The sequence below is a fragment of the Delphinus delphis genome, chromosome 19 (assembly GCF_949987515.2).
Source record: "Delphinus delphis chromosome 19, mDelDel1.2, whole genome shotgun sequence".
Classification (NCBI taxonomy): Eukaryota; Metazoa; Chordata; class Mammalia; order Artiodactyla; family Delphinidae; genus Delphinus; species Delphinus delphis.
Genome location: NC_082701.1, coordinates 15,236,609 through 15,263,286, shown reverse-complemented (window position 1 = coordinate 15,263,286; position 26,678 = coordinate 15,236,609). Strand labels below are relative to the sequence as shown.

The window sequence follows — 26,678 nt, the reverse complement described above, 5'->3', positions numbered from 1 at the left end:
ACACCAGTGTGACTGGTGAGGCTGGGGGGCAGGAGGAGGGTGGCCAAGCCAGAGAGGACGTTGGGGAGGTTGAGGAGGGGGCCGCTTGCACACATAGTGCCCTGCTGTAATGGGTGCAGCTGTGGCAGATCTGGGTCCATGCGGAGTTGTAACTGTGTGTGTGTGAACTCGTGTATGTGAGGCCATGTGACTGTGTGATTCCATGTACGCCCTGGGTTCCAGGCCAGCCTCCTTCCCTGGGGGCGCAGGAACCATGGTTTTAGTGACTCAGGGGCTTTGTTCCTCCAAGCCATCCCCCAGCCCCAATTCATGCCCAGAACTTGTTCTTCATAGTCATGCTTTCTTTAGGAGCCCAACTGTGGGGCTGGACAGGGACTGCAGTACCCGAGGAGAATCTGCTCTGGTTAGAAACTGGACACTGCTTCAGTCCCCTTATAAAATGTATTCAAGTAGAGCCAGACGCTCCTGTACAAATCATCAGCGCCCAGTTCACGGGCACGAGGCTCTGTATACTGGCCGGCACCTCTTTCTGCTGATCCTCTGGCCTGCCCTGTGTTGGGCTGCATAATCCAGCCCCCAAAAGCTGCTTGTTAGCTGTCTGAGATGCAGGTAGCCTTACAAACTGCCCCATGGCCCTCCCTGCCCCAGTCCAGGCCCTCCCAAATGGAGAGAGTGGGTAGCTGGGCACCAAGAGAAGCTTGATTAATGATTGACTTCTTTAATATTTAAACAAAGCTCATCTCCAGCCACTGCGCTCCATAGATGGCCTGGTTCAACACACACACCTGCTGCCTGGGCTGTTGCCCTGGGGATTGAGCACAGGGCAAACAGCACCTTTCCAGGCTCAGTGGGGGAGGGGAGGATGGGGAGGGAGAGCTTTAGGAGGACATTGGGGAATGAGTACTCCAGGGGCAAACCTAGGAGGAGAGAGGGAAGGCCTCTGCTCCTGCCTCTTCTCACCCTTTCTTTCTTGTGTTGTCTGTCTAACCCAAGGATGCCACACCCAATATATGGGAACTTATTGAGTTTGGACTGAGGCCCCAGGGGCTGCTGGGGAGGCTGAGAATCAATGCCTGTCGGAGATTAGGGAAACCTTGAGGAGAAGTAGCATCACAGCCAGTAACCACAGAGGGGAGGCACAGGAGCTCCAGTTGAGCTAGTGGGAAGGTGGCCAAAAGATGGAACTGGCTCTCTCTAGATTAAGGATCTGAGCCCAGAATTCAGGGGTTCAGGGTACAGAAGGACTGTACCCATAGGCTGAGACCTCCATGGATCCTACCTCTGCCCAGGTTTCAAGAGGTCTTCTTGAGTTCTGGCTGAGCCCAAGCACTTCCTGTTCTGACCGCAGGCTCCACAGGCTCCTCGTTTGATGTCTCTGTCACTGCTCTTGCTTTGCTGTGCTGCAGTGTCCTTATTTGTCCCCATTACTAGCTGTCAGCTCTGTAAGGGCAGGACACTGTGTAACACCTGTAACCGGCACAGGCCATGGCACATAGTGGGGACTTGGAAAATGTTTGAGTAAGTGAATGAATGAGTGTCCCACTGCCCAAATCCCTCCTCAGAGCTCAGCACCCCACACACTGAGCCCATGAGAAACAGCCCCACCTTTCCTCCACAGACAGCTTATCCCCCTACACACAGGGTCAGCCAGGACAACTCTGCCCCCAGCAGGAGGCCACACTTGCAGCCCTCCCATCCCCCAGCCACAGTGGCCAACGAGGCCCCCAGCAGGCATTGTGGCTCTGCGTGGCAAAGGCACATCCGACCCAGGACTCTGAGCCTCTCACCTGGACTCCAGCAAAAATCTCACTGAGCCTCCTTGTCCATCTTCCCTCCCCCACCCGCCATTGTAAAATTTCTTTCACTGGACTATTTCCTTCATGCGTAACTGCTAAACAACTTAGTTGTCCATCAGTTAAATGTAGATGTTCAAAATGGCATCTGAGGGTCTTTATCATTCCCTTCTTCTCCCACCTGACCTCTCCCACCCCCCCAGCTCAGACCCCTGCACTGATCCCACCATCAGCCTTTGCCTGAAGTGCATGCCCCATTTGAATGCTTGCCCTCCAAGGCCTGGCTTGAAACTGGCCATTGGACCCTCTGCAAAGCTCCAAGCCCACCAAGATGCTCAGTAAACTGTGGTCCCCTTCTCTCCCTCCTCTCCAAGAAGCCTCTTTCAATAAACCTCACCCCATCCCCATCTGCTTATTCTATTGTATTCATTTTCAACCTGTACTCAGACACTTTAATCAGTGGTCACTTGCTAATAGGTGGTTTTAAATCTGTTCTCTTCCCAAGCAGTGCCTGTATGCTAAGAGCTCAAGAAAGCACCTCATTGCATATTTCTTGTACATCACTCTGCCAGGACCAGGTCCTGGATGGGCTTGCCACTAGGAGTTCTACGTGGGCACTGGGGTTCAGCTGGAGCGCACCTGGTAAGGATGGGCAAGAGGTCTAACCGTACCATTGCTGGAGTCCAGCCCAACAGATCAGGAAAGAGACCTTCAGCAGAAAACCACTTGAGGCCTCTAACACCCCCTTCTGCGCCACCACCCCCCGACCCCCCATGGCCTGAGAGAGACCGCCTGGCAACGTCTGGACTGCCCTCTGGTACCGGGAGCGGGTCTGAGAGGGGCCGAGACCACAGGTCATTGGGACAGAGCAGAAGCTCCTCCAAGAAGTCCTGGAGCGGGACTCCCGCCCAGCTCCGCCCCCTAGGAGTCAGGGCCCCGCCCCTGCCCCGTTGAGTCCCGGAGAAGTTGCCCCCGCCCAGCCGCCGCCGCGCGGCTTCTTTCAGCACCGCGTCGCGGACAGCTCCCGGGCGGCCGCGGAGGGGAGGAGGCGCGGCCAGCGGCCGGCCGGGGAGGGCCGGGGAGAGCAGCAGAGGGTAGACGCAGGCGGGCGGGCGGGGCACGAAGCCCCGCGGCCCTCCCCGGGGGCGGCGCCCGCCCGGAGCCGGACGCTGCGGAGCCAGAGGGCAGACGGAGACGCAGGGAGCCGGGGCGCTGGTGGCTCCAGGCAGAGGCCGCAGCCGAAAGATGCCGGTCCGCAGGGGCCACGTCGCGCCCCAAAACACTTACCTGGACACCATCATCCGCAAGTTCGAGGGCCAGAGTGAGTGTGTGCGTCGGGTGGGGGCACGATCTGGAGCCCTGGTTCGGTGGCCGGAGTGGCCGGAACCCTTTACTAACTTCAGATAGAGCAGGGTGGGGGGGTACCTGAGGCTGAAGGCAAAACCCTTCTCTTTAGTGTCCCCGAAACACCTTCTCCCCCAGGGAGCCCCCGCTTACCTCCAATGCTGCCCTCTCTTCTACAGCACGGTGGGCAGAGCGCAGTGCTCCCCTCCACCCCTGAGCTGTTTTTTTCCCCTTCCAAGCCCTGACCTCCCCTTCTATCACTGTACCAATTCCCTCTTGAACCGCCCCCACCCCCCCAAATTCCTTCAGAGGTTTCCTTTTCACCCTCCTTTTCACCTCCTAACCCTAGCCACTCTGGTCTTTCCAGGAGCTCACCCAGGCCTGGCCCCGGTCTGGTCACACCCCTTTCCCTGCCTCCAGGAAGCCTTGGGCCTCCCTCCCTCTTCACGACCCCATTCATTCCTGCCCTGGTCTTCCCACAATCCCCAGCCCTGACTCCCCTTCCCTCACTCCTCTAATCACTCTCCTGCTTCCCCCTCCTGACCACCCCCTCATTACTCCCAGGAGTCCCCTGACCTTCCCCCATGGCTCTGGCCTCCTTGGTCTTCCCACCCTCCCCAGACCTGACCTCCCCCCTCCCCCATTCTGATCACCGCTCTGCTCCCCCATCCAGATCCCCCCTGACTGCTCCCAAGAGTCCCTATGATCTTTCCCTCTCTGCTGCTTGATCCTGGTTGCCATGGGCTTCCCACCTCCCACCCCAGGTCGTAAGTTCCTGATCGCCAATGCTCAGATGGAGAACTGCGCCATCATTTACTGCAACGATGGCTTCTGTGAACTCTTCGGCTACTCCCGAGTGGAAGTGATGCAGAGACCGTGCACCTGCGACTTCCTCACAGGCCCCAACACCCCACGCAGTGCCATGTCCCGCCTGGCGCAGGCCCTGCTGGGGGCCGAGGAGTGCAAGGTGGACATCCTCTACTACCGCAAGGATGGTGAGGTGCCCTCAGGCCACAGGTTCTGCAAGGCAGGCTTGGCCCCTCTCTTGTCCAGGCAGAGTGACCATGGGAAGGGCACTGACCCAGAGGACCAAAGGGTCTGGATAAATCTTGTCTCTTCTCTGGGCCTCTGTTTCCTCATCTGTAGGGTGAAGTGATGGACACTGGATGAAATGCCTTCTGAGGTCCCTTTCAGAGGCCAGGGACCAGACTGAGCCACCAACTGGTCCTGGCCCCATGCAGGGCCTCCCACACCACCATCCCTCCCCCATGTCCCTGGTCTCCTGGCTGTCCACTCTGTCACTGTCAGCCCCAGCTGTCAGGCAGCTGGGATGGAAATTAACCTTTACTCATCTCCATCTGCTCTGGGGATTAGGGGAGGAGTCACCCCCTCAAGGCCTCTGTGGCGAGGCAAGGCAAGGGGCAGCTGGCTTGAAAAGAGTGCTGGGTCTGGCTCACCAAGCCCTAGCTCCCTGGGGAGATAGGGTCTGGAGTTTGCCATGACCTGGAGGCTCATCCTGTTTGGGATGTTATTGCCAGCCCAAGCTTACTGCAAACAGAACAAAAGCATAGGTCAGGGGCTGAGGATGAAAAATCATGAAGCCCTTTAAGACCCTCCCCCCAGTGCTTCACTGGATCCGTGAGGGGAGGGAAGAGAGGAGTGGGAATTAGGATCCTGAAAGTCCCTTTGAAATCACCTGGATCAATGGTCCCACCAGCCTGGTTCTGAATCAGAATTACCTGGAGCTTGTTTTCCAAAACACACCTTCCCTAGAGAGAGGCTGACTCAGAGCTGTGGAGGGAGGACAAAGCAGGTGTATTTGTAAAAATCTCCCTGGCAGTTTGGGTGTTTTGCCAAGTTTAGGAGCCACTGGCTTAGATAAATCCCTTCCTTTCATGGATGAAGAAACCAAGGCCCAAGAAAAAGAAGGGACTTGGCCAAGATTCTACTGCTTGGGTCCAAACTGGGACTGGACCCCAAATCTCTGGATTCTTCCCTCAGAGATATCTGGTCTGAATAATCCCAAGAGGGGAGAAAGGAACCCAACAGCCTCTGTGTTTGGAGGCAGGACTCTGGGGGAAGGAAGCCTCAGAAGAGGGCCTTCCCTGGGGAAGAAGGAATGAGGACCACTGGAGTGCAGGTAAAGGGCAGGCACTGGGGCTGAGGGGTGCTGACAGCCGGGTAGCAGGGGCCTCGTGTGTGTGTGTGTGGAGCATGAGTGTAAGTGTGAACCTGAGCATGTGTGTGTGTTTAAGGGCTTCCGGGTGCTTCCTGGTCAGGTCCTGGCTGTACCTCTGGCTGTCCCCTGCTGCTGCCACCCATGTGAATGGGGTAGTGATTACGGGACTAGGAAGAACCTGGCTTAGCTTGGCAGCGCTCACAGGGTTAATGAAGTCAGAATATTTTTAAAAGCTGTGACCTCACCTCCTCACACCACTGCAGAGAGGAGGTGACAGTCAAAGGAGTGAGAAGGGTCCCAGGGGAACAGGGTGGGACAGCAGGAAATGATAGCGGACAACAAGTCCTTCTCTGTCCCTCCCCTTGACCCCAGAGCTCTACCTGGGCCCCAGAGGGGTGAGGACTGACCACAGACTCCTAGTGATGTCAAATCAGAGCTCTTAGGGTCTCCTCAGCACGCTGCATGTGCCTGGGCAGGGGGTAGAGGTCAAGGCCAAGCCTTGACCCTCAGATCAGGACTCCGGTCTTCAGAACCCTGCTGGGGTCCTCTAGCAATCAGAAGGGGCCCTAGAGACCTAGTCTTGGAGGTTGTCCCTGGGTGAAAATGAAAAATTACCCACATGCCTGGTGCCCCATAAATCCCAGTCTACTCCCACCCCCATCCTAAGCCCTTCCCTGTCCTATAGTCCAAGACTTTGACCACCTGGACCTGCCCCAAATTGGCCTGAAACCCAGAAAGGGGAACCTCCTGGCTTGCATTCCCCTAAGGGAAGGATGTGATGCTCAGATAACTTATGTTCACCTTATGGTCCACTCTGACTGCATGATTGTTTTTTATCATAGTCACATGCATTTTATAGTCCTGCTGGAGGGCATCCTAATGATGATTTCTTCCCTCCTCACGATACCTCTTCTCCCCCCCTCTTTCCCCCCTCTGACTCCAGGGAGGTGAGAAGGGAAGGGGTCCTGGACAGAATTCTAGCTGATTTATAATCCTCTTTTCCTCTAAAGGGGTAATCCACTGACAGTTCTCCAAGTCAAAGTAGAAGGTCTGTGTCCACATATCTCCACATTGTGCAGCTGTGTAAAGTTGGGCTCAAAGAGGCCAGGGCATGTGACAAAAATTACCCCATGAGACAGGGCTCAGAGACCCCTGAGAAACTGGCTCTGCCGCCATCTGCCTTCACTGGGACAAGTAAGAACCTAACAGCTGGAAGGCATGGGGATGGCCGTAAGACTAGAACGAACGAAAGTCTGCAGGGAGGGATGGAGGGCACTCAGATCTCCCCCCCGGCCCACGCCCCTACTGGGGGCCTGTCAGAGGGGCCCATCCCTGCCTGCCTTGGCCAGATCCTCTTCTCTGATGACCCCAAACCAGAGAGTCCCTTAATCCACAAGCCTGGGGATCCTCTAGTCCTCAGCTCCAGATCAGGAGGGTAGGGCAAGGGCTGAGGTCTGAGGTCCCAGTGTTTTCTTTACACTCACCCATGAATGTCAGAAAGACCAAGTCGGGAGGCGGTGTGGAGCCGCCCTCTCAGTGGCAGCTTTTGTGGCACCAGCTCCTCCCTGAGGGCTCACCACATGCTGGACGGGGGTGTGTAAAGAGATGGGGGCAATAGACAACAGGGAGGCTCATAGGGGAGGGGCGGGGACTATAAGAAATTGAAGGAAGGGACACATCCAAGACACAGAGCAGAGCGGAGAGCAGTGAGGTGTCCCAGGGGGCAGATGCGCCTGCTGCCCTTGGTCAGAGAGGTGACCGGGAGGAGCCCCTGGAAGGGAGAATGAGCACAGCCTGTGGCCCCCCGTCCAGGGAGCGGGCAAGGGCACAGAAACACTGCCACTCCTGGGCACAACCTAGGGTGACCACGCTCACCCCCTTCCGGTCACCCGGACACAGGTGCTCATGAGCAAGGACAGCTTAGGGATCAGGAAAAGAATGCTCTGAACTCGTCCAAATCCTGATAGCCTCCTGTCTCCACCACCCCACAGGCAGCAAGCGTGAAGGTCAGGCATAGGGTGTCACGCACGGCCCCCTTCCAGCCCTCACTGCTCTGATGGGCTGGTCTTCGGTCCATTCCCAGCCTCAGTTTTCCAAAGATAGCATCAGTGGGTACAGACTGGGCCTTGGCAACCCCTAGCAGCATAGAACCTGGAGGCCCTGCCCTCTGCCCAGGTCTGCCCTCTCCCCGCCTGCTCCCAGGCCAGATTTCTGCAGTGCCAGAGAGAGTGAGGAGATAGTCTGGCCTTGGGAGCGGTGTCTCAGGTCACTGGCCAAGGAGGCTTCCTGGGTGGGTCCCAGTACCCAAGCCTCGCCATGCCCCGGGCTGACAAGAGCACCAGGCTCTGGCCTGGGAGGCAGGCCTACAGCACTGCGAGCCCAGGAGTGGGTCACAGAGGCGAGCGGGTAGCCTCTCCTCGGGGTGGATGTCTCCCGTGGGGCCCAATGCAGCAGCTGGCAGATGGCTGCCTGACGCCTGGTGCCTGGGAGTCCGGGAATCTGATCCTGGAGATTCCTGCTCCCAGGGAGGAACGTGGGAGGGAGGATGGGGGAAGCTTGGCTGCCCCCCAGCAGTAATGGTGAGAGGAAGCACACCAGAGGGCAGCTGGGGGAAGCGTGATTCTGGTGAAACCCAAAGTAGTAATAATCCTGTGAGCTAGCCTCCCACCCACTCACATTTACACACATTCTTCCATTCACTCAGTTAACAGCACCTGGAACAGGTCCTGGCAGCTGGCAAATGAGACAGACACAAACCTGCCTTCTGATAGTCATTTTACCTGAGGCCCCTGCCCTTAGCATCCATCCTGACCCTTGGGCCTGACACCCACCAACACTTTGAACTGAGGGACATGGGATGACCGGGTACCATGGAGGGGGGCTCACGGGGCATCCAGCCAGCCCACAGACTGGACTCTGGGGTACAGGGAAGTTTTAGCTTGTTTTGTTCCACTCACCTATGGGAGGGGGAGTGAGACCCTGGAGCAGAGAAAGAGGAAGAGTGGGGTCAATGGCTGGGTCTGGGCTTCCTGAGAGAGCAGGGAGAGTGGCTGGAGGGCCCATCCTGCCCCCACCCTGCCATCTATCTCCCTCTCCCTCTCCAGACCCCAGGCCACTGCCCTGCCTGCCCCGCCTCCACCCCCAGTCCCAGCACCAGCACCTCTGCCTTGAGACCATGGGCCCCTTCCAGGCCTGGAGCAGTAGCCTGGCCTTCATTCCAGTGTCCTCGCTCCAGACAAGTCCCCTCCCCTCTCCAAACTGTTATGTACTGAGAGCCCAGGGGTCCCTGCTCCAGGGCCCCAGCCAGCCCCAGCAAGTCAGTTTCTCAGAACCCCAGGCTCAGCGGAACAGGGGTCCGTGTGGGCCCTCCAGGGATCCACTGGGTGCCACCACGGAGCTTGCGGCCTCATGTGCCAACTGGATCAGTGCCCAGCACTCAGTATGTTCTCAACAGTGAGTTCCTTCCAGCATCAGGGGAGCAGGACATCTTTGTGAGACGGGAATATGGGAGCTGAACCCAGGGCCAGCCAGAGCTACATGGGGGTAGAACACCCGACCTCACCTCCCCACTTAATCCACCCCCATCTGCTCGGCTTTAATTACAGCAGAAGCGAACCTCAAGGTTAAGCCCTGAGCTGAGGGCTGAGTGTGGACTTGGGCCCGATGCTACATTATTTTCTAATGAGAAGCTTAGCTGCTCTCTCCACCTCTGCCCTGTGGGTGGGGCACCTGCTGGGCAGTGTCACCAACCCTCTGCCCAATAGCTCTGGTGACTCTGCAGGCCTCCTCACCCCCCACGGCTGCTCTTAACTTGACCTTAACCCAGATCACTCCCTAGCTTCCCCAGGCCAGGTTCCTGCAGGAGAGGACCCCTCCAGTGACACCCCCTCCCCACGGTGTTTGCAGCCTCCAGCTTCCGCTGCCTCGTGGATGTGGTGCCCGTGAAGAATGAGGATGGGGCCGTCATTATGTTCATCCTCAACTTTGAGGACCTGGCCCAGCTCCTGGCCAAGCGAGGGAGCCGCAGCCTGTCCCAGCGCCTGCTGTCCCAGAGCTTCCTGGGCTCCGGTGAGGCGGGGAGCAGGTGGCCGGGGAGGGGCGGGGAGCACCAGGTAGAGCAGTGGGTCCCCCAGCCCTGGCTGCTCTGACCCCAGCCCTGGTTTCAGAGGGCTCTCATGGCAGGCCGGGTGCACAGGGACCTGGCCAGGGCAGGGTCAAGTACAGGACCATCAGCCAGATCCCGCAGTTCACACTCAACTTCGTGGAATTCAACCTGGAGAAGCACCGCTCGGGCTCCACCACGGAGATTGAGATCATCGCACCCCACAAGGTGGTAGAGCGGACCCAGAACGTCACCGAGAAGGTCACCCAGGTGCGGCCTGCAGGGCAGGGTGGACGGGGCTCTGCTGGGCCTTGAGGGTCCCTCCTCAGGCCATGGACTGGACTCCTCCGGGGCTGGGCTAGCAGAGGGAGCCGGCCTGCCCAGCCCCCTACTGTCTGGTCTGAGCTCCAGGCCCCTTGTCCTGCTGGAGTCTGATTCTTTAGACCTAAAGACCAACCCCAAGGCCACCACCCTGATGCTCAGCTCCCAGAACCAGGGGAGGATGGGGTCAGCAGAGCCTGTGACTAGTGCCACATCCTAGGCCTGGAGGAGCTGGGAGGGGGGAACCCGCAGGTCACCATGGAGGCCCACCCAAGGCTCTGCCAGTCCCAGAGAAGCAGAGAGAAGAGGTGTCAGGGCCATACTGAAGTGGATGGGGAAGCCCCAGCCCTGCCTCTGCCCCTTGCCTTTGAGGCGACAGCCAGCCCCCCCATGGCAGGATCCTTCTGCAATCCAGGCAGAGGAGAGGTGGCCCTGGCATCTTCAGGTCCCTGGGGATCAGGCCCGAAATGCCTCCCTCCCCACCACCCCACCTTGGCCAGGCCAAGGCGAACCCCCCTGGGTCCTCTGTTCCAGCTGACCCCTGTGTCCCTCCTCCTGGGGCCTGATGCCCCAGTCCCCAGCTGACCATCCAGGGGGAAATGCAGAGGGCCGTGCCCAAGGTTCAGGTTCCCTGCCACCAGCCCACTCTGTGACCTTGGGCAAGAGGCCTTATGCCCTTACTGGGCCCCGGGGCTCCCATCCGGAGGAATGAGTTGGACCGCACCGTCTCTGAGGACTCATCTGACATTGAGTGTGCTGGCCCCACAAAGCACTGAGGGCTGCCTAGGCCAGAGATGGGCAAGGGGCTGCAGGGCGAGGTAGGCGCCTACTCCAGCTTCCCCTGGGACTTTGCTTCATAAGCGGATGGGAGCAGCTCTTTTGCCTCCCTACCCCTTTTCACCTGAAGCACTGTCTGTGCCGGAGCAGATGGAGTAGAAACTCCTTGTGACCCAGCCCCTCACCAAGCACAGGAACCCTGGGAAAGGACCCAGGTTGAGGGCTGGGCGCTTGGAGGTCAGGCAATGTGGCCCAATGACCTGGGAAGCCCACCTAGCTGCACACCCCGGGGCCCTCAGGTTGGTGGTAGGGGCCATGGGGGCTGTTGGACTGGAAAGTTGCCCGTGAAGCCCGACAGAGCTGGCTGGGGCTCGTGGTCCCTGCCCGCACCCAACCTGTCCTGCTGCCCTTCCCCCTGCCCCAGCCCCTCTTGGCTTTACTAACCCACTGCCTGTGGGCCCTAAGGTGGGGAGGAGCCTGACAGAGCTCAGGCTGGCATGGCCCAGAGCACGGAAGTCACACCAGCCTCAACCCGAACTCAAAGGGCCTAGAGGGCTGTGATCCCACACCTAAGTTCCTACGTCCTGAGAGCCCACTGAGAAGGGCCTCGTGCTGGCCTCAGAGGCGATGGGAGACTATGGAGGTCTGTGGTGGGGGAGATGGCACCCCTGTCTGGAAGTCCTGAGGATGTACACTTCCTCGGACCCCATCCCCCCAAAGTCTGACTGCCTCCCTCCCACTCCCCGTGCTCTGCAGTTTCATCCTGGCTGGTCTTGAGCAGCCAGGGGCGGAGGTGGCCATGACAGCCAGGCTTTCAGTGCTCGTTTGGCCCCTTTTAGTTGAGCCCCTGTGTGGACCAAGTGCGGGGCATATGAGGCAGACGTGCGGCACAAGGGATCTACAGCTCTAAGTCAGTGGGGGACAGCTGTGTGGTCAGGGTGTTTACAAGGAGCAGGGAGAACATTGGAAAAGATGGTTTGAGTCTGTGCAGGGTTAGAGGAAACATCCTGGGGAGGCAAAACAGGAGCCGAGGCCAAGGCTGAGCTGGAGGTCACCACAGGGTGGGGACACTGTGGCCCCTCCCAGGGCCTTGGATGGCAGATGGGGGACCGTCTGGTTGGAACCAGCCCTTGGGTGGATCTTCCTTACTGTGATCCCATCTGCTAATGGACCTGGTTTGCAAGGTCAGAACCTTACATGGTAGATTTTCTTAAACCAGGACCACCGGCAGGGCCCTATCTGGTAGTGCTGGGCAGGGGGTGGGGCGTGGTCCGTGAGACACCCCTCAGGCCCCATCCTTGTCGGGGCAGCGTCTGACATGGGTTGAGTGGGGAGGAGGAATTATCGTGTAGAGCGACATGTGCCGTTTAGACGTACCAGCTCATTTACTCACAACAGCCCCATGGAGTTTGTTGTCCTTTGTCATCTCCTTCTGCCAGTGAGGGAACAGAGGCTCACAGAGGTTAAAAAACTTGCCCCAAGACAGACACACAGCAATGTCCGACCTGGGATCAACCTGGGAGGTCTGGCTTCAAAACGCATGCATGCCTTCCTGCTGCCCCAGCTGTTTGTTGTGTTCGGCAGCTGGGCAGAGCCTGGGTATGTTGGACTGGGCCCTGATGATCCTGTGTTGGCCGTAGGATTGGAGGCGGGGGTCAGAGGGTCAGAGCAGAAGGGCGTTCAGCTGAACGTAATGATCAAAACCCCCTCGGACGTGTGAAGGAGTCAAGGCTTCCGGCACACAGCACCTGTCGAGGGCTCAGATTAGCTACTCACCCCCAAATTTGGTTCTTTCCACGGAGGCTCTGAGGGTTGGCCCCAGGCAGGGCCCTCACAGGTCCAGGCTCCACAGGGCCCTCAGGAATGCAGAGGGTATTTTGGGGGTGACTTGTTCCCATCGGGAACCTGACCACTGGAAACTTCCCAAACCCACCAGAGAGGACTGATGCCCCGCCCCCCGCCCCACCACCCTCTCAATCTGCCTGAGCCTGGCCCTCTCCTCTCCCCTCCCCCAGCCCTGTCTCCACCCGTTCCAGGCTGGCCTGTTTGGGAGGGAGTTTGTGAGCTTCAAACCTGGGGTCACTGTGGGACAGAGCTGCACCCCTCATATGGAACCCCCCTCCTCTCTGCACTTCCTGCACACTTGTCCCCTTAAGAACTTGCCCTGTTATACATGCACACCCCATCTTTGTGTCGTCCCCTCTCCCCGGCACAGCCCGGATCGCCCACCCTCTCCCACATCTCCCTTCCTAGGCCTCAGCCCTGCATCTGCACCCCTCCCAGACCCGTCTCACCAGCGGCGGCCACCCTGCTGACTGCCCCACGGTCCCCACCCCCAGGTGCTGTCCCTGGGTGCGGACGTGCTGCCGGAGTACCAGCTGCAGGCACCGCGCATCCACCGCGGGACCCTCCTGCACTACAGCCCCTTCAAGGCCGTGTGGGACTGGCTTATCCTGCTGCTGGTCATCTACACGGCCATCTTCACGCCCTACTCGGCCGCCTTCCTGCTCGGCGACCAGGACAAGCCTCAGCGCGCGGACTGTGGCTACACCTGCAGCCCGCTCACCACGGTGGACCTCATCGTGGACATCATGTTCGTCGTGGACATCGTCATCAACTTCCGCACCACCTACGTCAACGCCAACGACGAGGTGGTCAGCCACCCCCGCCGCATTGCTGTCCACTACTTCAAGGGCTGGTTCCTCATCGACATGGTGGCCGCCATCCCCTTCGACCTGCTCATCTTCCGTACTGGCTCTGATGAGGTGAGCAAACCCCGTTCAGGCCGGCCGCTGTGGCCATCCCCTGTGCCCCAGCCGTGGGTGCAGAGAGTATCTGGCGTTGGGCACCTTTGCCAAAGCAAGTGGTGGTGGAAAGCGGGGGCCTCAGACATCTGTCATCTCCCAGCCCTGGAGAAGGAGCAGCTGAGCACCCCAGGCCTGGGTGCCCTCCCTGTGCTCCAGAATCCTGCCCCTTCTGGGATGGGCACTCCTGTGCCCCAGCCCCTCGTGCTGACTTCTAAACCACTCTTACCCTGGCGTTAGCAAAGGAATCCACAGGCTGTCCCTCCATGCAGCCTGACCCCCTCCTAAGCCCCAGCCCCTCCACTATGCCCACCCTGCTTCTCATAGCTGATGTGAGGGCATTTTCATGCTCTTCTCGTAGCTTGCAGTCCCACTATGTCCTTTTGACCCACCTTCTCGGGATCAGCTTTCCGCTGAAATCGGCTCTGCCTCTTGCAGTCACCCAGTCACCCAGCCCGTCCAGCACGGGGTGTCCATCGTGACTACCTGCTCCCATGACCACCCACTCCCAGCAAATCTATCCCCAAGTCCGCCCTCCCACTTTCCACCCACACTGCCCCTGCCTGCACACTAAGTGGCCTTCTTACCCACCTCTGCCCCAGCCCCACACCTGCCAGCCTCAGCCCCTGCACGCAGAGGCCAGAGCAAGTTTCAGATCACTTGTCTGACCCTGTCCCTTATCTGACCCAGTCTTCAGAACTTTCAGTGGCTCCCCAGTGGCTTGGAATAAAAGCCAAGCTCTTTGTGGGCCCTGCGGCCACCTTCCGCAGGCAGCAGCAGCCCCTGCCCACCTTCCAGGCTCACTCCTCACTCCTCCACCATCTTCTACTCTGTGCTCCCAGCTGCAGCATCACCCTTGGTTTTCCACGTGGACTGTGCCCTCTCACACCTCCATGCCTTTGCTCATGCTGCTCCCTGTGCCTGGAGTGCCCTTTACCTCTCCCTCCTGTCTGCCTGGAGACCCAGCCTCCTCTCTCAAGACTCAGCTCCTGTGCCACCTCCTCTAGGAAGCCTTCCCTGCCCTGCCGCTGCAGACTTGACCTCCCCTTCCTCTGTGCTCCCTGTAGACTTTTGTGCGAGCAAACATATGGCTATTTTGAACTCTACACTGAGAGCTCCTAAGGCCCTGCACTGTGCCCCACTGCCAAGAGCCTGGCCCAAAGCAGGCTCTCCATAAGTGTTTGTTGAATGACTATGTGACCACATTCGCAAGTGAATAAACGTGGTCTTAAGCACAGCCTTTCAAGGGCTGACCCCCAACTCCGTGTCCCCGCCCCCTCCCTACCCCTCCAGACCACAACCCTGATCGGGCTGCTGAAGACGGCTCGGCTGCTACGGCTGGTGCGTGTGGCTCGCAAGCTGGACCGCTACTCTGAGTACGGGGCAGCAGTGCTCTTCCTGCTCATGTGCACCTTTGCACTCATTGCACACTGGCTGGCCTGCATCTGGTACGCCATCGGCAACGTGGAGCGGCCCTACCTGGAACCCAAGATTGGCTGGCTGGACAGCCTGGGAGCGCAGCTCGGCAAGCGCTACAATGGCAGCGACCCAGCCTCAGGCCCCTCGGTGCAGGACAAGTATGTCACGGCCCTGTACTTCACCTTCAGCAGCCTCACCAGCGTGGGCTTCGGCAACGTCTCACCCAACACCAACTCTGAAAAGGTCTTCTCCATCTGCGTCATGCTCATCGGCTGTGAGTGTCCCGGGCCTTACTCATAGAATCCCAGTTTCAGTTTTGTAATGAGATATAACAGAGGGTGTATGATAGGCAGATCCTAAGTTGGCAGCACAATGAACTTTTGCATATGTGTACACCAACCATACACAGAATTTAACACCCATGTAGCCCTCGCTATATACCAGGGATCAGGACAAGCTACATCATTTTCAGGGCCCGGTGCAGAATGAAAACATGGAGCCTTCTGTTAAAACAAAATTATTAAGAATTTCAAGACGGTGACAGCAGAGCATTAAACTAAGTCCAGGGCCCTTCTTAGCATAGGTCCACGCCCATGAAGTATTTAGAGATGTTAAAGCCCAGAAAAACAAAAACAAGGGGAAAATGGGTGAAAACAAGAGACCAAGAGTTTTCCCTTTATTATATTTTTACAACTTGAAAGAGAAAACATATCTGAATTTAAAAAATTCATTGCCCCCCCAAAAAAAAAAAAATTCATTGCCCTGGTTTCATCTTCTCAGGAGTTTGGCCTCTGGGCCCAGGAAGCTGCCAGGAGGGAGGGCGGAGGGAGGGCAGAGGGAGGAGGGCAGGAAGCCCAGGGGTCTTTGTCCCCCATGTGCCCTGGCGCCGTCCTGGGCACTTGTGACTTTGCCCTGGACAGAGGGGTCCCTGACTGGGGGATCCCAGGGAGAGGGAGGGGGTCCTGGAGCAGGCCCCGAGGTGTTGTGGCCTGGTGGGGATGCTCAGGAGCTCACCCCGCACCCTGTCCCCGGCCCATATCCCCCGCTCCCCGCCCCAGCCCTCATGTATGCCAGCATCTTCGGCAACGTGTCGGCCATCATCCAGCGCCTGTACTCGGGCACGGCGCGCTACCACACGCAGATGCTGCGAGTCAAGGAGTTCATCCGCTTCCACCAGATCCCCAACCCGCTGCGGCAGCGCCTTGAGGAGTACTTCCAGCACGCCTGGTCCTACACCAACGGCATCGACATGAACGCGGTGAGCCCCCGCCGCTCTGCCTGGGGCGGGGCGGGCGACCTAGCCCAAGTCCCAGCTCTGGCTAACTCCCCGAGGGAGGCCAAAGTCCCGCGGGCGCAGGGCGTCCCCAGAGCCCTCCCCACCCGTTCCCCCAGCCCCACCCCCACCCCGGCCGCGCCCCGCTGGACGCGACCGCCCTTCTCGCAGGTGCTGAAGGGCTTCCCCGAGTGCCTGCAGGCCGACATCTGCCTGCACCTGCACCGCGCGCTGCTGCAGCACTGCCCGGCCTTCCACGGCGCCAGCAAGGGCTGCCTGCGCGCGCTCGCCGTCAAGTTCAAGACGACGCACGCGCCGCCCGGGGACACTCTGGTGCACCTCGGCGACGTGCTCTCCACGCTCTACTTCATTTCCCGCGGCTCCATCGAGATCCTGCGCGACGACGTAGTGGTGGCCATCCTCGGTGCGTCTGGCGGGGAGGGCTAGGCCGGCGTGTGGGGTGCCCTGCCTGGACCAGGCCATTCCCAATGATGACGGTGGCCCCTTCTGCTGACCTGCCATGTGCAGAGCGTGTGCCACGAGGGAGCTTTACACCCAGCTCACTCAAGCCTTAAAACTAACCTCTGCCACAGGCCCCATTTTCCTGATAGGGAAGTTGATGCTCAGAGATGTCTGGTGGGTGGACAAGCAGGGATTCCAGGGCTACGGGGCTGACTCGGAAGTCCAGGCAGCTTCTGACCTTCTCCCACCCTTGGGAAGCTCAGGGTGAGAGGACGAGGGTTTGCCTCGGATGGAGGGGGGTCCCCAGTCTCGGTGCAGCTGCAGGGACAGCTGGACACTTCAGAGGAAGGATGCGAGCATTGGACAGGGGACAGATTTGGTGCACACACAGCCCCTGCCACTTACGTTGGGCAGGTCACCGCAGCTGTCTGAGAGCTCATCTTCCTTGCCTTCCCGCTGACTTCAGCCCACCCCAAGTCCCTGCCCAGGCTGTCACTCACCCTCCCCTGCTCGCCATGGCCGGGCTCTACTCCAGCCCCTCCACCCAGTCCTCTCCCTCTGGCCTGCCCTCGGCTGGTGTTCACCAAGTGTGCTGCTCACTCTCTTCTCCCATTACATCCTCACCTGGGCCAGCTCCTTGCTCCTGTGATCTCAGCCTCACCTATGCCACAAGGACCCCCAGAACTGTGTCCCGACCCCAGTCTCTCCTTAGACTGGACTACCCCATGTGTTCTTGGGCATGGCCACTCTTATATTCCATAGGCAGACCACACAGCATATCTCAGTCTGAAATCATCTGCCCTCAAAGGCAGCTCCCTCGGCATCCCCATCACTGTGAACCTTCCGTTGCCTGGGCCAGAGACCTGGGAGTCAACCAAAGAAGCACCCTCCTCCTTTCTGCCCCACCGCCACCATCCAGGCAGCCACGGAGCCCTGTCTGTTCCCCTCATTAATCTCGCTCTGTCCCATACCTGTCTACTTGTCCCTGCCTGGGTCCACCCCTCATTGTGACCTTCCTGGGCAGGTGTCAGGAGCTCCTTTCCCATGGCCCTGAGTCTGGTCTCCTGCCATACTCCATCTTCCACCTTCTGCCGGTGACCTGAAATTCACATCTGGCATACTCCTCTTCTGCTCAAAATCCTTCCATGGGTCCCATGACCCATGGAACAAATGTAAACCCCTGTGCATGGCATGCACAGCCCTCCCCATTCTGGCCAAAGTCCTGCCAGCCTCCCCCCAGTAGTTCACATTCCAGCCATACAAACTAGTTAGTTCTGTAAACCTGCCCATCTGTCACACCTCTGTGCCTTTGCACGTGCTGCCACTCTGCTCAGAGCACCTATCTTGCACCCCTGCCTGGCGGACCCCAGTCATCCTTCAACGCTGAGCTCAAGCACGGGCTCCTCTATGAGCCCTTCACTCAGTCTCAGCCAAGCTTAGAAGTACCGTCCATGTGGGAGAGACAATAATTATTATTAATAATTAAGAAGCCAGTCCAATTTAAGTTTTATTTAGAGACATGAACTCCTCTCATTTTTGTCCTGAGTGGAAATGGACATTAGGTCATAATCCTTCATCTACTGGAAAACCATCACTTTATAATGTTGCCCAGATTTCCAGCTTCTTGGGTTTCATATGTGACCCTGGAGGGTCCCTTCCTTCTCCAAGTCTCGGTCCCTTCCTCTATAAATGACCTTTTATCCGGTTCTCTTGGGGCACATGTCTTGGCCTCTGTCCATCATTGTGCAAGCAATTAGCACCTCTTGTGTGGTACGGCCAGGCTGGGGGGCTGGACTTTGCTGTGGGGAGTGGCCATCCAAGTAATCATGGTCCCTGGCACCCTGACCCTGGGCTTTCTGCCCCCAGCCCTGACTGTGCCACACGGACCACATGCTGCTTCCTCCACCCCATTGCCTTTTTCCAGTCCTCCTAGAGTCTCACAACACAGCCCCCCCCACTTCACTTGCTCTGTAAGCCCCCCTCTTCCCTGCTCCCAACCACTCCTGGTGGAACGAGCTTCTCCCTCCCCCATAGCCCCATTGCTCTTGGCTCTTCCCTGTTCTAAGGCTCTAGAGATCATTCTGTAATCTGTCTCTCTGGGATTTGGGGGGCTCCTTGTGCATGGGACAGCATCTTATTCATGTTGACATGCTGTGGCTAGCACAGTATCTGGCGCCAGGAGGGCCCAATACCCTCACCACGTGCCCCTGTATCCAGCCCGTGTCCACCCTGTGACATCTGTCCCTCCCCGGGCCTTGCATCCACCTGTCTGGTGCGTCTTGCTATTCAAGCCACTTCCTCAAGCATCACATCTGCTTCTCTGGGCAGCCCATGGGGGTTGACAAGGCAGATATGGTTATACCCATTTTAGAGATGAGGACACTGGGGTCCAGAGAGAGGAAGTGACTTTCCCAGGCTTCCTCTGCTGGGGCCATGCTGGTCACTTGGCCCCACAAAGGGAGCGGGAACACGAAGAGAGGGAAGCCTCAGGCCCTCCCCTGGGGAGCTGGGTACTCCTGACGCTGGGTCCCATCCACTCTGCAGCACCGCGGCAGCCCGGAGAAGAAGAGATTAAGCAGGGAGCCTCTAGGGTCCCTACTGCCCACTGTCCCCTGGATGGGGGTGGTAGGGGCAGTTCCAAAGAAAGTGGGAAACAGGAGGGGGGAGTCTAATAGAGGATGGTCCCAAGGGGCCTGGAGATAGCAAGGGGCCCCACATGCTGGGGTAGGAGGGGTCTCTGCAGCACCCCTCAGCCAGCACATCCAACCTTGTTCCCAGGCCCCAGCCCAGAAGGATCCCTGAAGTGGGGTGAGGTCATGGTTAAGAGGTCCTCAGGGAGGCTCCTCAGAAGAGAGCTTGGAGCCAGGCCCTAGAAAGACCCCGCCCCTCTGGCTGGCAGGAAAGAATGACATCTTTGGGGAGCCCGTTAGCCTCCATGCCCGGCCGGGCAAGTCCAGTGCAGATGTACGGGCCCTGACCTACTGTGACCTGCACAAGATCCAGCGGGCAGACCTGCTGGAGGTGCTGGACATGTACCCCGCCTTCGCAGACAGCTTCTGGAGTAAGCTGGAAGTCACCTTCAACCTGCGGGATGTGAGTCCGGGCTGGATAGGCTGGGTGGGGGGTGGCCCTCGGCCAGCTGGTAATGGGCAATGGCCAGTCAGCCGGCTGAGAGCTTGGCCTGCCTGGCCTAAAGGGACCCATCCGGCCACTTGCCTTCCTTTCAACCCCCTCCTGCATCCTTTACCATAATTTCTTCTGTGCCTACCATGGCCAACATAATGCTAAATATGAAGGTAGCTACCAATTATCGAGCACCAACTATGTGGTAAGCGCTGGGCTCCTTTTACATGATCTCATTTAGTCTTCTCGCAAGTGTGGTGGTGTTATTATCCCCATTTTCCGGATGAGGAAACTAAGGGTCATAGCGGACAAATGACCAAAGCCACACAGCCATACAGTAAGCCGTATAGTCAATGGCGCAGCCAAAATGGGACTCAAGTTTGTGCATCTCCATAGCCCGGGCTTTTCCCACCACATCCTACCAAGCTGCAAGGGGCGGGTGCGAGGCGGGGGCAGCGGTGTCTGCCATCCAAGAACTCACGGTGCCAGGTCCCAGGGGTATAAACAGTAATAGAGCAGTCTCTCCTCTCAAGTTTATCACTCAGCAGAGGAGATTATAATAACTCAGGAAAAAGAAAGAGCTGCATAGTTAAATAACCAAGGAAGTCTCAAGGGTGTGCAGGGAGACCAAATATTTGTGGAGCTCAGGGTTTCCAAGGCGTGGGGCAGCCAGTATGGAGTGGAAGTGCCCGGAAGGGTCTGTATGGAGGAGCAGGTCTGGAACCAGCTAGTGGGAAGGCGGGGGCAGGCACACCCGGCAGGGGCAGCAGCAGCTGAGGCCCCGATGCTGAGCCCCCCATCCCCGGTGTCAGGAGGAGGGGTCCTGCTGGCCCAGCCCCACACCCAGCTTCTGGAGGTGGTGCTGAGGCAGGTTTACATGCTCTGGACAGCCCTCCGCACCCTCTGCCCTCTGCTGTCCTCTCCTTCCCCGGTCTGCCCCCTTCCCACCTAGGGGACATCTTGCAAAGACCCTGCCTTGGGGGAGGTCCAGCAGCCAGGAGCCATCAGGTGGCCCAAGTGCTCAGTGGCTGGACTCCAGGGCAAGAGGGATGCGATCCCCATGGCCTGGGATATCTGCAGCCCCTGGATACCCTCAAATCTCATGGTGCCAGGAAGGTGGGCTGCCAGGGGCACTGCTGAGGGCACCCCCTGAATGGACTGGGACTTCCAGACCCCGTCTCCTCAGAGGAAATCGCCCCATTGGCCCACGCTGAAGGCGGGGACACCAGGGCCTTGGGGAAAAAGGGAGGAGAACAGCCCCCCTGTCTCCCACGACCCCAACCTTGCTGCTCAAGGCGGCCTCTCGCAGGACTCTGGGGGGGTCTGCACGTCTCCAAGCCCCTGTTCATCTCCCACCCACACACACAGGAGAGGAGCTGCCGGGAGCACAGTCAGGGAGCCCAGCCACCTGTCACCACTTTCTCACCTAGTGGCCACAGGGCCACGGGGGGAGGGGGAGGGGAGGGCAAAGAGGCCCTGTCCTGGCTTTGGTCCCTGTTACTTGATGCTCTCGTTCTCCACAAGGCAGGCGAGGGTCTCCAGTCATCACCCCAACAGGCCCCAGGCAGCCAGGACCACCAAGGCTTCTTCCTCAGTGACAACCAGTCAGGTGAGCAAAGCCAGCCCCCACCAGTGTCTGCCCCTCCCCAGCCCGAAGCCCCTGCCCAGCCTCCTGCCCCTTCTCAGGTCCTCCCCAATCTGCCTCCCCTGGGAGAGGCCTCCCCAGTCCCCTCAGTGAGTGGAGAGGGGCTCCCTCCCTAGGCTCAGTGTCGGAGGCCCTTGTACCCTTCCTCCCCCTGTGTCCTCAGAGCCTGAGTGAGGGCTGCCCTCAGGGGTAGATACTGGCCAGCCCCTGGGGCTCCACATCAAGGCACCAAGGGCCCTGCTGGGCGGCAGCTCCCTGGACAGTGAGGCCAGGGCTGGACGTTCCCAGCCAGCCAGCCACCCACCCCCGCCAGGCTGGGGCCCCAGGCCCCCTCCCAGGGCTACAGCCTTCTGGGTCCCAGAAGCCAGACCTCTATGGGGGTAGGACCTCGTACTTCAGGGCGCCCAGGTAAGGAGATCCACTCCTCCCACCCTGTGCTCCCATGGCAGGTAGGGGGAGGGGCCCGGGCTCTGCTCAAGAAGGTCAGGCCTATGGAACCGGATGAACCGAAGCTCAAGTTTCCCTTGCCCCGTGCAGGTGCAGCCCCTTCCCTGAGCATCTCAGATTCATCTGGCCGCTGGCCTGAGTTGCTGCAGCAAGTGCCCCCCAGGCCAAGTCAGAGCCCCCCAAACCCTCAGGGAGACCCAGACTGCTGGCCTCGGGAGCTAGGCTCCAGGCTAGAGCAGCTCCAGGCCCAGATGAACAGGTGAGTGACCTGTGGGCCACGGGTGGGGGCAGCCACAGAGGGCAGGCCCAGTGGCAGGCTAGGCACGGGTGCCCCCTCCTGGTGCCTCAGGGACATCGCTGGGTGCCCCATGGGTTTGAGAATGGCCAGCCCCATTTAGCTGCAGACCTCCCCATCCCTGTCGCTAAGTGCAATTCCTTGGATGGCTTGTCCCAGCAAACCCTGGAGCATGCCAAGGAGGACTTCTGGGGAGATGGGCATAACCTCATGCAGAAACAAATTCCACAGGCCCTTGGAAAGGGGGTGTGGCCTGTGGATGGTACGGCTGTGGTGGCAGAGTGAGGGCTTGGGGGCACTATAGTCCTGGGTTCCAATTCTGGCTCTGCAACTTACCAGCAATACTGTGGACAAGTTACTTAACCACTCTGAGCCTCAGTTTTCCCTTTTGTGAAATGGGGATAACCAGAATACCCACGTCAAGCTTCATTATGAGGCCAGAGTGTCTCGTTGACAGGCACCCTCTGGGAAACAGTGTTAAGGAGAGCTAAGCCTTAGGCTGGCTTCTTGTAGCCACGGGGATGACGTCCCTGGTCACCAAGGCAGTGCATGCATGTTTGGGTTACCTTCACCTTTCCTAAGGTGCACCAAAACATCTACTTAAGTTCTTTCCATAGTACCATTCCGTCAAATAAAGTAATTTGGTTACCCACCCCCCGCCAAAAAAAACTTCATTATGAGGACTAAATGATGTATGCACCGTGCCTGATCACTGTTATTATCAGAGTCAGGGGTGTGCTAAGGGGAATTTGGGCAGGGGCTGTGGATTACAGCAGGGAAATAGCAGGGACAGCATGCAGGCTGCAAAATCGAGAGCTGCCCTCAGGACCTAAACTGCTTTTGCCAGCCCCAGCCCTGACCCTGACTCCGACTGTGGGTTTCTGCCTGACAGGCTGGAATCACGCATGTCCTCAGACCTCAGCCGCATCCTGCAGCTCCTTCAGCAGCCCCCGCCCCAGGACCACACTGGCTACATTCTGGGAGCCCCTGCCTCCAATGACCTGGCCTTGTCTCCTTCAACCTCAGCAACTCAGAGTCCAGGAACTAGACTACTACCCCAGGGCGATCTGCCCCCTGCACAGGTAAGCAGCTGAGGAGATCCCCAGGGGCTTGCCTGGAGGCAGCTGCATGTCTTCCCCCACCCTTAACTTGGTCTCAGTGGGCATCCAGCCCACGGCCTTTGTGGTCCGAGAGCAGCTATGACTTTTGCTGTCCTCCTTTATGGTCTGAGTCATGACAGGCAGCCTGGACAGGCGGTGACAGAGCCCAGATTGTGACCAGGGACGCCACATCTGGGGCAAGGGCAGCAGGACACAGCTCCTGCCACTTCCCATCGCTGAAGCCGGGGTGGCCTGGGGAGGCTCCCCGTACTGCATGCCTCCCTCTTTCTTGCCCCTCCCAGGCCCCCAGTTATGGTGACCTGGACGAATGGAGGCCGAAGCTCGGGAACTCCTCCTCCAGGATGCTGGCCCCAGCCACAGAAATGGACAAAACTACAACACCGTCCTCAGAACAGAAGCAGCCTGAGGGGCTCCCGTCACCCTTGGCCTCGCCTCTGCATCCCCTGGAGGTACAGGGACTTGTCTGTGGTCCTCACTTTCCCTCGCTCCCTGAACACCTCAGCTCTGTCCCCAAATAGCTGGAGTTCCGGAGACATGGCTCAGATCCTGGATTTGTGAGGAGCTAGAGCCACTGTACCCCAAGATAATAGACACCAGGAAGGAACTGAAGGCGGGTGAGGCGACAGTTAAGGATTTGGGGGAGGCAGACAGCCTGTAAACTGAAAACCATTTACCTAGAGTAGCTACAAACTGCCAATCCAGGTGACCCAAGATGGCTTGGGCCAAGAGGCTCAGGACTTCTCCCAACCTCCCGCAGGTCTCTATTTAGACAGCAGGCCTGGTGGAGGGGGGGTGAGCCTCAGGTGTAGAGGTAGCTTATGGGACAGAGGGCTCAGTGAAGAACAGAGACCTTCCTGATCTACTGTGTGAGAGCCTTGCTCTGTGCCAAGTACGATCACCTCCCAGCTCAGAACTCTCCCCCACCACCCAGCCAGCCCCCAAGGTTGGTCAAGACCTCCCGCCGAGAGCTTGTGAACCAGCTGGAGATGAAAGTGTCCTCTGTAGTGGACACATCAGGGACAGAACTCCAGCCCCCAGCCACTCTGCCCCTGATGGTTCTGTGAGGACCTTTGGGACCCTAGGGGACAATGGAGTGAGTGTCTCAGAGCTAATAAAGTCTGCACACTTCATGTTGGGCTGGGTGTGTAACTTACGTAGGGTCATCAGGTCCTTGATTGTGCTGTAACTGACAGCTGTGATCTTCTCCAAGTCCTTCTCCCAAGGAGCTGTGTGTTGGGGACCTGAAGGTGGATCCACCATGTTCAGGAGTCCCCGGAACAGGGGGCTTTTAGCCAGGCTGGGGTGAAGGGAAGCAGAGAGGCGCTGGCGTGGTGGCCATAGGGAATCATGACAACAGCCAGCGCTTCCATAGCACTCACCCTGTGTTGGGGGACACCGTGCTGACTGCCCTGCAGATACTAGTTCATCAACTCTTTACAACAACTATATGGGGTCAGTATTATTATCCCCATTTTAAAGATGAGGGATCAGAAGCAGAGAGACACTAAGAAATTTACCCAAGCAGGAGGGAAACTTCTGGGGTGCTGGTACTCTTCTATTTCCTGATCTAAGTGCTGATTGCATCAATGTGTTTCAGGTTGTAAAAACATGTGCACTTCTATGTGTAAACTATACTTTGATTTAAAAAAAATATTTCCCAAAAACATATCAAAAGGAGGACATAATTTCAACACAGATGGTCTGGTTTGAGAACATGTGCAGTCAACTACTCCACTGAAATTGGCTGTTGTCCAGAAAAGTCAGTGGTCCTGTCCTTTTGCGGTACTCCCTAAAAGAATTTTGAAAATCTATTTTCCCCTCACACATTTTTAGTTGACATCTGAAGTATTTCCTGATAAGTTTAAATAGTTGAAGAGGACAGGACTTCCCTGGTGGTGCAGTGGTTAAGACTCTGCCTGCCAATGCAGGGGACATGGGTTCAAGCCCTGGTCTAGGAAGATCCCACATGCCACGGAGCAACTAAGCACGTGCGTCACAATTACTGAGCCTGCGCTCTAGAGCCTGCACGCCACAACTACTGAGCCCATGCGCCTAGAGTCCGTGCTCTGCAACAAGAGAAGCCACTGCAACGAGAAGCCCACACACTGCAACGAAGAGTAGCCCCCCACTCGCCACAACTAGAGAGACCCAACGCAGCCAAAAAAATGAATGAATAAATTTTTAAAATAAATAAATAGTTGCAGAGGACATAATTTCCAGTGTGTTGTAAATATTGACACTTTATAAACTGTTGCATTCATATCAATCTATTTCAATCCAAATAGCAGTGATTCAGAAGCCAATATCATTCATTTAAAAACAGGAGAGCAAGCTCTTCTTTAACATAGTTCCTTTTTCTCTGCTCATAATTCCACTCTATTCCATCCACAGTTTATCTGACATGTAATTTATTTCCATGCTTGAAAGTCTATTATTAATAACCTCATCATATCTGTTTGGAAAACACGCTCGCTGCAAATAGAGAAAGCCCACACGCAGCAATGAAGACCAAACACAGCCAAAAAGAAATAAATAAATTTATAAAAAATAATAAAAAAAATTTTTTAAGTAATTGTAACCTTACTAAGGCTTTAAGGGTTACACTTATTAGTACTAGGTTTTTCAAAACAACATAAATATCTCTTTAAATTTTTATAGAAACTAAAATTGTATTGGATATACATCACTTACAAGAGGGAATTTTCCTCTCAATTAGTTCATGTGTGTGGATGAATATTAATTTTTTATTAGAGTAAAACAGAAGCACAGAGAAAACTTGTTCACATAAGTAGATAGTACTATAAGGGGTTTGTTATATATAACAGTGTCACTCAATTCTTTGAATTCTTTCTGAGCTGTGTTAACAATCACATTTATCATTAAAAACTATATTTAATGATATCTAACAATTCAATCCTCCTTTAGTTTTGTTGAAAGCAAATTATTGGAAACCATTTAAATTATAAAGAGATGTTACCTAGGTTCGGACCCTTCTCCATTTCAAACTCAAGACACAGATATAGTATTTAGGGCTAGATTAGCATTTGCCTTGGGACCCTCGGTGGGGAAAAGATGGAATGGGAACTAATAAAAAGTGAGAGCCACACTGGTCGGGCTGCTGCCTGCTGAAGACCAACCCTAGAATTCAGAGCATTTCTACAGTGGCCAGGATAGCGCAGGAAAGCCTGACTGAAGCTGGCCTGGCCCTGAGTACATCGGCGTGTCCAACGGTGTGTTCGCCTTGGGGCGCTGGGAGAACAACATTCCGGCGTAACGGGGGCGTTGGCACGACAGGGAATTACGGTGGTTCCCCTTTGGCGCAGGCCAGGCAGCCAGGCCGCGGAGCTCTGTGCCGCGGAATGCAGCAGGCCCTACGGTAAGGCAGACTTTTCTTTTTCACTCGATAGAGTGGAGAAGCCGTTGGAAATAGCAGCTGCTGTGGGGAAGTCAGAGCACGTCACAAGAGCTTTCACGCTCAGACTTGACCTAGAACTTGAAGGCCCGTAAGCCAGCGCGCTAGATTCTATGCACCCACGCCCCCATTCACCCGCACTGCCCTCTTATCTCTCTGAC

The 26,678-nt window shown here is 57.3% G+C and overlaps 1 protein-coding gene across 3 annotated transcripts; it reads left to right on the top strand.

Moving 5' to 3' along the window:
- Positions 1–3,038: 3,038 nt before the first annotated feature.
- KCNH6 (potassium voltage-gated channel subfamily H member 6) lies at positions 3,039–23,623 on the top strand. Of its 3 annotated transcripts, none has more exons than XM_059998534.1 (14): positions 3,039–3,114; positions 3,902–4,132; positions 9,223–9,384; positions 9,483–9,688; positions 12,856–13,281; positions 14,614–14,768; positions 14,928–15,013; positions 15,798–15,997; positions 16,184–16,436; positions 19,374–19,567; positions 21,122–21,206; positions 21,780–21,948; positions 22,877–23,066; positions 23,387–23,623. In XM_059998534.1, the coding sequence occupies exons 1-14, from the start codon at positions 3,039–3,041 to the stop codon at positions 23,621–23,623; spliced, it is 2,670 nt and encodes an 889-aa protein (XP_059854517.1). The 3 variants fall into 3 exon arrangements, with proteins under 3 accessions (XP_059854517.1, XP_059854515.1, XP_059854516.1); XM_059998532.1 differs by adding an exon at positions 21,556–21,650 and having other exon boundaries at positions 14,614–15,013; positions 21,122–21,219; XM_059998533.1 differs by having other exon boundaries at positions 14,614–15,013.
- The last annotated feature ends 3,055 nt before the right edge of the window (positions 23,624–26,678 follow it).